We start from the raw sequence: 12897 nt of genomic DNA on the forward strand, positions 1-12897 counted from the left end.
AGACTTGTAATGTATATACGAATATTTCAATTGAGCTCCGGTAGTAAACGTTCTTCTTTTCTCTTTCGCTATGCTGATATCACTGCTATGTGGCTTCTCAAAGTCAATTATACCGGCTAATACGTCGTTTTATAAAGATATCGTGACGTAGTAGTACGGAAATATATTTACTCTGTAGGGACAGTTTCAATTTTCGAAGTGAAATATTATTCAGCTCCGATATCTCGCAAAATAGTTCGTGGACAGTAACCCTTATCTACCTAAAGTCTTAAACTTCGTCTAGACGATATTGTTCTTCCTCTCGAGTAGTTCTGGATGAGGTTCTCCTTCTGTACCTTTAGTGCGAATCGAATGTTATATTCCAATAATAAATTTCAACAATCTTCTTGCGACTTTCTTTACCACCGCCTTCTATGCTCCTTTCTCATCAAGTACCTGACGAAAACGTTACTCCTTTGACATGTAGGAATATTCTGACGCTTTACCAATGACATTCTCATGGTCCAAACTCCATTTTTGTTCCAATTAGACCTGCTTGGGAACAGTGAAATGACACAGAACTAACAATAGAAATTCGGACATTCTACACAATTCCAGCATGATTAATAGCTCTAACCCTTTCTCAAAATCAGGTGTATACAGATTTCGATGCAATGAGATGCAATGACTGTAGCAGCTCATATAATGGGCAAACTGGCCGTACCATAAAAATTAGGTACACGGAACATACGAACGCAATTAGGGATAATTGATTTTCCGCGGTAGGCCAGCATATTCACGACGCTAAGCACACATTTTACGGAATAGACCAGGATATTGAGATCCTCGACACGCTTAGCAAGGGTCATCTTTTAGATACTACCGAAAGCTGCTACATTCACTTAGACCAATTTTTTAATTCAAACCTTAATTTAAATGACCTCTCTGAGAAACCGAAAATCCTGTTTGATGTTCTCATTACAATGTTTTATTTGTTCAAAATTCCGGAAAATAGCTCAGTCTTTCAGATAGGACGCAACTCTTTGACGCGATATTTCCTCCTACCTCCAAAACCGCTGATCCCGCCATGTTTATCGGCCCTCCTCCTACTCTAACACTCCTCCCTCTCCCCTTCCTTCCCCAGCCTGACCACACGTCTCCCTTGTCAGTTCCTCTTAAACTCAACTCCGCAGTACATACAACCACTCAACCAAAAGGTGAGTCTCTTCATAAAACTTCACTTTCTTGCCCCATTTCCACTATCCGAGTTCACACGTTTTTATCCTTCATACTACAGGCACGCATTGGGTCGAGAATATCTTAACTTCAACATAAGTTCCGGTCACAAGATCCATTTGCTCCAAATAAATACGACATAACATCGTACTTACGAAGATGGCTTTTATAAGTGTTATCTACTGGCTTAGTATTGTTTTTGCGCTCACAGAGGAACATCATCCACTTCTTTCAACGTATTTAACATTACTGCATCGCACTTAGCATACATTTCTGTACATACGTCGATGCCAATGTTGTACAAAGCACCCAAATCTAAAAAAACTGTCAATGACTTCGAACTTATTTCTACGAGGCTTCCCAACTTCAGTTTTTTATTTTATTAGTGACTAACAAGTTATCAGTCTTGTAATAATTACATATTCAAACCTGGACATTTAGCATAAATATGCTTTATATCTTAACTTGTTATAGATAATTTTAATTATGGGAATCAATTTTATGTGTTTTAACTTTAATGTGTATCTTTGCATAATGACCCTATTTGGCTGATGATGGATGTTGAAACCGGTACCATTTAATAAATGATGATGTAATTTTAATCAACAACATAGCTTGTATTGAAAAGGTGTATCTTGTACAATTTAATTTATTGTTTTGTTCCTTCTGAGTGGCAGGAAGGGGTCCCATTTTGCTTCTTCCGCTAATCATTTTGTCTCTGTTTCCAAGTAGTGGGATTTATTCAGTGCCAAGAGTTTCTTATATTCCCTCCGGTGTGTGGCGTATTCTTGTAGCTCTCCTTCCGAATCCCTGGCCCTTTGCTTATGTAAAAACCTTAGGGTTTCTTTTCTTTTATTGTAGCGTTCGCCGTCGAATCAGGACTGTGATTTTCTCTCCTTTCTTGGTATAATTGCCTTCGTTATCAGATCTGTAGCAATTTGCGTTGCTTCGTTCAGATGTCCTTTTGTACCGGTATTAGGTCTTGTGCTAATGTAAGTGCTTCACTTTGCTGTAGTTGTTCAGTGTCCAATCTTCTTGATATTTTCTTCTCTCCGTCCGTATACTTATTGGGTACGGATTTCATAATTGTGATGTCGGTCGCAACTGGTATGTGTTTCCTTATCGGGGCTACACCTGAGTTCCAGAGAACTTCCTGCTTCTGTATGGTGATTGCAGAGCCTTTGTAGAAGACAAGGTATATAGTACTTGAACCGTTGAATGCAAAGTATGTTTTTTCTTCTTTCTTATTTATTAGGTTGAAACCCTCCTCCGATAGCATCTCAAGGATCAATTTTGACTTTTGGTTCGGTTTATCAATTCTACATTTGATGTCCCTTGCAATAATGATATTCACCTCGTTACGGACTTTCTCAATCGTTTTGAATAATATCTCTATCACGTCTTCTGAAGAGTTGTTTGGTTTATTATATAAGCAGATTAAAGTTATCAATGACGTAGTTACTATTACCCACTACATTTTCTTCTTTGTATGTATTTTTCAATTTGCCTGCTGTTGCCTTCAAGAAACTTGAAACTCCTCCTTCTGGTCTTCCTGCAATAGGTGTTGCGTATGTGTGATTGCCATGGTATCCTGTTAAGTCATATTCTTTTAGTATAAATGATTCTGTTGCTATTAGTATATCTGTTTCTTTCATAATCATTTGTGGGATGTGGGGAAGAGCATTTTTCAGTCCTTCAGTGTTCCATAGAACTATCTTGATCGACTGCTGCTCCTTTAGATTATCTGTGGGAGAAGCGAAAGCAAAATCTTCTCACTAGAACATATTTGGGCCAGAATTCTGGTTCTGAAGCAACCGTGAGGTATTGAAAAGGGATTACTATTTTGAATGCCTCTTTCTGACCTCTTGTTAAGAGTTCTTCACACACTATTTGATCTTAGATTCCATTCCTATGGAGAAATTCCTTCACTGATTCCGTAGTAGTGCTCGAATTGAGCCTCCCTACATAGAGCCAGGCTCTTTTCATTCCGGCTTGGAGTTCGTACCCCCAGATGAAACCTTGTCTATTTTTGTTCCAATTATCACAAGATTCGTGGATTCCTGTATCTGCATCCTTCCGATATGCGTTACATTTGCCCGGGAATCATGATTGGTTGGGTTCCCTTCTATTCCCTGTCCTTCTACACTTTGGAATTGACTCTTCAGTATTATTGTATTATTGCCTGAGTATTGTCAGTAGTTTTATTTTTTATGAGGTGTTTACTACTTTATCCGCTATTAAAGCACTTGGTTTGTCCATTATATTTTATACTTTCTCATTTAAGTTCTCTATGCTTTCTTTATCAGTTGTTTTATCATTTGATTTAACGGTAAAATAGTCTCTGCAATTATCGCACAGCCAGCAAAGTTTCCTATTCTTTCTCTTGAGAATATCAAATCCTCCTTGAGTTAAACCAGTACAGTCTTTATAATATTTTCGTTCAAAAGCTCCATCGCATTTAAGGGAAATTTCCTCGTCCTCCTTGATAACCGTGTTACAGGTATCACATATCTTCTTTGTCTCCTGTGTAGATGGCATGTTGATAATCTGCAGTTTATGTCTTTATTCTTTGCTAACCTATTCCTCAGTGGTGAGATCATGTGGCAGAGCTAGTAACTCACAAAAAGTAAATCGCCTAGTGACACTTCCAATCTTCTTGCTTTATGGAGTAGGTATTACACTATTCAATATGCACGATCGTATGTTTCCTCTTTACTGTTCTGAGAAAATTCACTGTATCACGGGTTTTTTTCAGGCACTCACTAACACCGTACTCGTGAATATGTACAACTATATATACATTCAAATAGCACTTACAAATTAGTATAACGGCATAACTATATGTATGACAGAGCTAGTAGCTCCCAAGCAGTAGATCGCTTAGTGACACTTCCTATCTTTCTACTTCATGGAGAATTACACCAATCATTATTCACTTCACAAAAATGCGATCTATGTTTCTCTTAGAAGATCTGAGAATTCACTGTACCGCGGGATATTTCATTTAGGCCCACACCGTTCGATCTCAGCAGTGAAGCGAGCACGTTGTTTAAGTTCGTGTGCTGCGTGTGATAAGTGTTTGTTTGTTCTTGTGCACTTGTGGGCTTTCTTTTTTTCACCATCAACTGCTAGTAAGACGTGAACAGGATGGCCGCCTCCAGTGGAGGAGGTGGTCAAAATTATAGGGGATAGTTTAATAGTTAGTAGGGAAGAGGAAGTCCCTATAAATGTTGAATCTTCTGGAAAATCCATACCTCAACAAGCTCCGAATGATACGGCATTGCTGCAAAGACACAGTAATGATAGCAACACCTTACAAGTCCAAGTGGAATAGGAATATTATTGTCATTCACATCGTGGACCATACCTCGTCTTTATTGAATTTACCGACAACAGGAATCTGTGTCATGTAAATCCCATGGCCTTGGGACGTCACTTCTATGGCAGAGACGTTTTCGTGCAATCGATTTCATGTAAAGGGAGAAATATATTACAAATAGTATTTAATAACGCCGAGCAGGCTAACAATTTCTTAAGTAATCCAATTCTTGAAACATTAAAACTCAAGTCATATATTCTTTCGTCCAACGTCTTACGTGTGGGCATTATTCGCGATGTCGATAAAAGCTCATCTGAAGATGACATTCGCACGTATCTCACATCAACGGTTCCTGTTAAAGTTGTCCAGAGACTTAAAAGGAGAGCAGTTAATAATGATGACATAGATTGTGTTCCGACAGGTTCTATTAAAACCATATTTCGTTCTCAACATTTACCACAGCAAGTGTCGCTCTTTCATATATATCTCCATGTTGAACCTTTTATTTTTCACCCATTATCTGCCGTAAATGTTTACGATATGGACATACCTTAAAACAATTCAAGGCACAAGAATTTCGATGTGGAAAGTGTACACTGAGGCATACCACTGAACAGTGCACAGCACTATATCACAAATGTGCGTATTGTAAGGGTAACCATTTAACCGGAGCATCGATATGTCCAGAGCAGAAACATCATCAGGACATCAAAAAGTGATGAGTGTTGAGCATATTTAATTTACAGAGGCTAAAGCGAAAATCACATTACCAGTATATTACCCACAACAAAATTCTCAGAACTTCCCACTCCTCTCTCAAGATATTCCTACTACTTCCTGTTATCACTAAAATCCGCGGAAAAGGAAGTTCAGGCCGATAATACAGAAAGCCTCAAGACTCATGCCGGAACCAGGTTTTGATAAAGAGGGTTGGCTCTCCTGCGTCACGAGAACATCCCCTCGGGAGGAGCGGTTGTGCCGCCTCAGCCACAGAACACATCTTTACCTTTTACTTCTACCGTTTCTTCTTTGTCGAATACGGGTCCTATTTACCCGACCCTTCAGCAAGATCAGCATTATATATGCAAAGGACTCATTTACAACGGGAAATTCAAGATATTTTTCCTGTTACTTCAAAATTTGGGAGGAGAATCACCAATTTCCCCCGTGATTTATCAGCTACAAGAGAGGATTGCACATATGCCAGCCCTTTATGATACGCGTTTTACAGTGGATCGCAAGGAGCCTAATATCTAAAAAATATGAATTGCAGTTATTTATAAAATAAAATCTTGCTAGCATAATTGTCATACACGAAACATGGTGTTCTGCTGCCAGTAATTTTAATATTCTAGGATTTAATCTCGAACGCCAAGATAATAATGTCAGTACAGCGGTAGCGATCTTCATTCATAATCACATTTCCTATCCTCTTTTTAATTTTACCTATCAAATTCCTAACACGTTTGTACTTGGCATTATCCACAACAATTTGCATTTGATTAGTATATATTGTCCGCCGGACGTGTGTATTACCACCTCTCAATGGTCAAGATTTTTCGGTCAGTTTGATCCGTTAGAGTTTGTAATTATATTGGGCGATGTAAATTGCCACCATACATTCTGGAAAAGTGTAAGGGACTGTTAAAGGAACACATTTGCTATTCGAGTCTCAATTACATGATTTTGACAAACAAACTTACTGCACATTTTCCATGAACAACTTCGCAATCGGCGGTCCCCGACATTCAAATATTCAGATCTCGTACTTCTACTCCATAATTACGTGAATACATTTCATCTTTACAGATTAATTAATCCCAAATCTTCGCGTCCATTTCAGTGTATCCATTGGTGGGATAGTGAATGTCATAACATGATACTTCAGCGGAAACTCTTATTTCAACGTTATAGAAAGGACATGACATTAGAACATTACTTAGCATTGAAACGACATAACGCGCGAATCAAGAAATTTTTAAATGCAAAAGACGAGCTTTCTGGCGATCATTCATATTATCGCTCAATCAACGTACGGTATATCCGCATCCAGTCTCTGGAATGCCATACGCGCTCTTACCCCGGTTGCATCTAATAATAATACTCGTTCGGTTATACCCGTTCGGTTATACCGCCCGACATTCTTCTCCCTTTCCTTACCTCGTTAACACCGGATTTTACACTTCCTCGCCTTTTTCATTCTTTCCGTAACACATCCTTTCAATACACCACATTATTAAATCCAATCCATTTTAGTGAACTACAATCTGTACCAGACTTCGCCAATAGTACCTCTCCCGGGCCTGATAGCATTACCTACACTACGATACAATTATTGCTATCTTCTGTAGCATACCATGTCTTGCTTTCCTTTTTTAATGTCATGTTAATTACTCTACATATACCGGCACAATGGGATATTTTCCATTTAGTACCGATTCTGAAAGCAGGAAAAGCCCCGACAGATCCAGTAAACTACGATGTTGAGGCATAGTAGTAAGTTCATGCATCAGAATACTTTTTTGAAAATTCTGTTAAAGCGATTAGTGTGGGTATTGGAATACTATAACCTACTGCCGAAAACTTAATATGCCTTCCTTAAGGGGATGAGCACGCAAGATCCCATAAGCACTTCGATAATTGATCTGCTCTTAGCGCGTCATAGAAAAGCACAGTACCATTACGTTTTTTCTTGACATTAAAGGTGCATAGTTTCTGTACCCTTGAATCTATTATGGACATACCTGGATATGCACAAGGATTTCCTGCCAATTTTATCACATTTTTGAAAAGTATCTTATTATTAAAGCAACCCTCTCATCAATTCCAAGTCGACAATGTTCACAGGGTTTGCCTCATGGAGATATATTAAGCGTCGTACTTTTTACGAATTTTATGAGTGACCTAGAGCGCATAATTACATTACGAGCAAGAGTATTAGCTAACGCCGATGATTTTGTATTATACGTCTCCCATGAAAATATCGATGAATGTAGGAGGATTATTGTCCAGGTGATGGGTGACGTCATAGACTGGTTACAAGGTCATGGTTTTTCTATCACTAAATGCGCAGCTATGCTGTTTACACATAAACGTGCTCATAATACTTCTCCCTTATCTTTCGAAGGATTTTCAGTACCTTTTGTTTCACAACATCTTTATCTCGGTATAATACTGGATCACAAATTGACGTGAAAACAACATGTATCTATGATTGGTCCAAAACTGATAGCTTTATTAAATTGTTATACACGATTGCACGTAGAAACTGGGGTGCTGATCCCAGAACTGCGATTACCCTATACCGCACCAGCGTCCAATCTATAATGGATTACTGTGCATTTTTCATCGATATGGCACCCTCCACAACGATCGCACACTTAAATACTATTCAATTCCAAGCATTCCGAGTATGTATAAGCGCACTCAAAACCACCTCTACACCAACGCCTTACTGATTGAAACGGGCGAATATCCTTCATGGATACGCAGACAGACTCTCGCTAATAAGTATCTACTCAAGCATTTCGCGCTGGCACAGTCTCCACTCATTCCCAAGTTGAAACTATTGCATGAATATTATTCACAACAATCTCCACGTGCTGATCGAACCCCTGCCCTCTACAACGCATATAAGTCCATTAGTACGCAGCGAATTGAATTCCTACGTATGCCTAAACTTCCTATGTATTCCATACTTTATGAGATTTGTGTTTTATACCAACTATTATATTTTCTTCAATTGATACTTGCCCAAGCAACCCACAAAATTTGTATCATTCCTCCACTAAGTTTAAACGGGTAAAAGTTTCCTTATGCGAGGTTGAAGTTAGCATTTATACCGATGGTGCTAAATCAGTAAATAGAACCGGAGCAGCGATTTTTATTCCCTATCCACACACTTACCGAGTATTACCTCCCCTACCATAGTTCTATATTTACTGCCGAAGTATTTGCAATACGTCAAGCTCTCCTTCTTATTAAGAACAATTTCTATTAAAAAAATCTACTATATATATATACGGATCCTAAATATGTTTTACAAGCCTTATTCTCTAAATCGACTTAATTCAATTGGTTTTTATATAATGTGAAATATTTATTACATTAACTTGACCAGGCTGGTGCGTACATAACCTTAATATGGATACCTGACCATGTAGGAATTCCTGGCAACGAGAAAGCTGATGTTGCCGCTAAACACGCAAGCAATCAATCTACTGCACCCCTCTCCATTGCGATTCCTCCTTTAGATTACCTATCAGTAACTCAAACTGAAGCCTACCAGACATGGCAACATGAATGGCAAAATTCTTCCCGTAAACAAGGTAATTTTATTATCAACTCCAACTTATAATCCCACCTAAACCTTGGTACTTCTATGGATCTTATACAAGACGTCACATCACAAACATAATACGACTTCCTTTCAATCATGCGTTAACTTCTCAATATAAAGCACGTTTTCACCTTACTCAACAAGCTTACTGCATGTGTGGTCAGTCTAGTGGTGATAGCAATCATATTTCTTACAATGTCCGGTCTGCGATTTACCTCGAAGAACTTTCTTATCTTGTTTAACGAAGAGGGCTATCCCCTTTTCTACCAGTATATCTTGCTTATTGGCAACACCTTCTCCTAATCTCATTGCTAGTTTAAATCAGTTTCTTGATGACGCTCAAATAGTGTTGTAATTGTTCTGCAATGACTAACTTCCGTCATTCCTGTCCACTGTGAAGCCTGTAGGTATCTCATTCCTTTCTACTCTTCGTATGCTAATGGCCTTCTAAATATCAAATTACGTGTGTCATTAACATCCTATGTCACTATTAGATTATCATTTACTATTTACACGTTCGCATTAATCAAGAATTCAGCTTTAGATATATGCAAGTGTATACTTATAAACAGGGTTAAAGTGACTGGGCGATAATCTAAAGAATCCAAACAACCCCCTCCCGAAGAAGAAGAAGAAGAAGAAGAAGAAGAAGAAGAAGAAGAAGGCCTACACCGTTCCTCTCGGCTATGTGTAACCGCCAAGTTGTCGGACTATATTTACATTCAAATAACAGATTTAACTTAGCACATAACGACATAACTGTGTGTGTCATGACCTGGATTTCTGTGTCTACTTCAACATAAATAAACACTATATAGCCCACATGTAAGTACTTTCGAATTAATGCACTGCAACCTACGAGATTTTACAAAATTTAAAGAGCGTTGATGAGCACACTAGATAACACACGCCACAGTTTTCAAAGAGGTCATATACTGTATAAGCCTAGGGCACAGTTGTAGAACAGCAATTTACCATGTAAGACTGCATGGATAGAGTAGGCTATACTTAAAATAAAGGCATGGGTCCAAAATTTTTGGCTGAAGCCTTCATCAGTGGAGGATAGAATAATAATAGTAGATATCATTGGTGACAAGTATACGCTAAATGAGGTTAAGCGAGTAGGGAGAACAGATGGATAAGAGAATGGTAAAAATGAGCAGTTATTTAACCCCTAACTGAGCATTCATTTTCCATGTTTTGTGTATTCATTTTTCTTTGGAGGAAAATATAAATATAAATTACCCAAAAAAGATCTTACCTAGTTTTCATAAACTCATTTTTCGATGTTGATGAATTTGAAAAGGTTGAGTGTTTGATAACTGGCTTCATCAGTTCAAAATTATTCTCCATTTCAGACATTTTATTCACTTTTCTGTCCGTGGTAGACAGGTTTGATTCTTCTTCAGAGTCATGGGATTTGGCTGCCATAGATGGCTCTTGATCCTCAGCATTGTTTTTGACCTGTGATAAAGAATGAAAAATGGAGGATTATAAGGTATAAATTTAATTTTTGTTCCGTACTGAAGTGCAATTGTCAATTTATTTCTTATACTAATGGAGGATGTTCGAAAAACTGCATTCCACTCACATATGGGGAACACTGGTGTTCAGATAGGAGGCATATTGAAGATGTGTTACCAGTACCGGTAGTGTGAGTATTATTCTTATCATCTGTGCTTGTTGTTGGTAGTACAGCAATTACATCATTTATAAATGAAGGATCCTTCCTGAGTGCTTCCTGCAGCTCTTGTAAGAGCTGTCTTCGATTTCTGATTGAAGAAGACATTTCTGACTGTTGATCTTCACAATATTCTATACCGTATCCACCATTCTTAGCAAAATTTTCTCTGCAAAGAAATAAATAAATGTAAATAAACAGATACATAGATACATAAATAGCACTTCAGCCTGTTCAGATCATAAGTAACTTACTCAAAGATTTCATTTCTACTCTGGCAAACCTATTGTTATCAATGTACTTCCAGGGTGTTTATTTGCAGAATAGCCACTTACTGCATTTCTACAGGAAGGATTCTTCTTAATTCATTTTACACATCTTGTAAGCCCTTCCTTTAATGTAGGGTTGCATTCTGTAAACATGAGACATGAAATCTTATAAAAAGATTATTTGCAAATAATAATATAATTTGCATATACAGTATTGCCACCAATATAAGATCACAGTGAAAAAACATGTTAAGTGGAATTTTCCTGGAATATTTCAGAGAGCAATTTTAAAATTCAATGAATATCCACAGCTTGTTTCCAGTTATTTGATTGGGTCAGGAATGGAATGAATGAAGCCCCCATATAGCAGTGAGGATAGGAATTGTGTCGACTTCCAAAGCCTGTCGCACTCCTCTGGGCCAATGATTAATGACTGACAGATGAAATGAAATGATTCTGGAGTGTGTTGCTGGAATGAGAGATGACAGGGAAAATCAGAGTACCCAGAGAATAACATGTTCTGATTTTTTCAGCAAAAGTTCACATGGAGTGACCGGGATTTGAACCAAGGAACCCTGCGGTGAGAGGCTGGCGTGCTGCCACCTGAGCCACAGAGGTTCTTTAAAGTTCAATATGATGTCAAATAAAACTATATAATCCAATCTGTTGTCTAGTTGGGTGTAATGGCCAATTATATGATGTAGTATTGAAATTATACTTTTGGTCACAACAGGAGCCACATCCTGTCTTTTTTGGAAAATGCCCTGTACCTATCCGCTTTTTCCCTAGCAAAGTATTTAATTTTTGAATGCTTGAATTTCAGTATGTCTGATCATTTAACATCATTTACTCTGGTTTGGATCAAACTGTGCACAATTAGAGCATTATGCACAGGAAATCATTGCCAAAATTTATTTTTTATATATGTAGCAGAATATTAGCATACTGCTCAAAACGCAACAGAGCTTTATTTAGGCCTGTATAATACCAAAAATTAAACAGATCAACCAGTCTTAACAAATACGAGAAAGGGTTTCGCATATGATTATGATTTAATATTGAAATACTATAATGGGAAAGTCTCTCACAAACAGGTTTTGTCTCTGGACTGAACAACACTTTCAGAGCCTGTAAACCCTTATAATTTGCAATCTTCAATGGCCCTGTTTATTTAAACATGTCGGAAGCTATATCAGTCTTAAAAGTACAAGATTAGATAATAAATAGGTACAATATAAGAGGTAAATATTTAGTTGGTACTATATACAGTCACATCATAACCATCAAAACTTGGTTATAAAATCTCTACATAGAGAACCAGCATTAGACTAGTATTTTGTCACATCAAATGCTTCAGGTATTGCCCTCATCAAGACCTTCATCATACACTTAGATGGACATAATCTGCAAGCAAGGTGATTCTTCCCTGCACTTCTTTTCTTCCTAGTGACTTTACGTCGCACCGACACAGACGTTGGGATAGGAAAGGCCTAGGAGTTGGAAGGAAGCGGCCATAGCCTTAATTAAGGTACAGCCCCAGCATTTGCCTGGTGTGAAAATGTGAAACCACGAAAAACCATCTTCAGGGCTGCCGACAGTGAGATTCAAACCCACTATCTCCCGGATGCAAGCTCACGGCCGCGCGCCTCTAACCGCACGGCCAACTCGCCCGTTATTTCTTGCACTTGCACATGGTGGTGTTGGAAGTGTATCCACAGTTTTTCAAATTCACCTTAAACCTACCCACCCCGCATCTCAACCTCTTCTGCATTTTTCATGAAACCCATCCATTGTCATGTCCAGTGATAAGTCAGCAGGTATTATTCAGAGCGATGTCTACTTGCTTTGAATGACCAGATATATATCAGACAGGGGATGAATATTCTACAGTGGAGTTGTAGAGGACCAAGAAGTTGTTCTAAGCATGTTAGGTCGTGTCCCCCATTAGATACTAGAGAGTTTACACAATATATTGTTCCTAGCTGAAGGTAGCAGGTAGGGACCCTCTTTGTAGGCAGGCCTGCCCAGGGAGTGGCGCCCCTGTCTATGTGAGTCCCAAAGCACATTGACCCGG

At 38.3% G+C, this 12897-nt stretch overlaps 1 protein-coding gene across 1 annotated transcript in view; it reads right to left on the reverse strand.

The window, feature by feature from the left end:
• The window catches only part of LOC136875849 (caspase-3), a 173714-nt gene that overhangs the window by 107710 nt on the left and 53107 nt on the right, over positions 1–12897 (reverse strand). Inside the window, exons 2-4 of the mRNA XM_068228218.1 lie at positions 10890–10966; positions 10465–10723; positions 10135–10337 (exon numbers count right to left, since the gene is read on the reverse strand). Of these exons, the coding sequence (XP_068084319.1) occupies positions 10135–10337; positions 10465–10723; positions 10890–10894 (467 nt within the window). The 5' untranslated portion in view covers positions 10895–10966. The remainder of the gene's footprint in view (positions 1–10134; positions 10338–10464; positions 10724–10889; positions 10967–12897) is intronic.

The sequence above is a fragment of the Anabrus simplex genome, chromosome 6 (assembly GCF_040414725.1).
Source record: "Anabrus simplex isolate iqAnaSimp1 chromosome 6, ASM4041472v1, whole genome shotgun sequence".
Taxonomy (NCBI): Eukaryota; Metazoa; Arthropoda; class Insecta; order Orthoptera; family Tettigoniidae; genus Anabrus; species Anabrus simplex.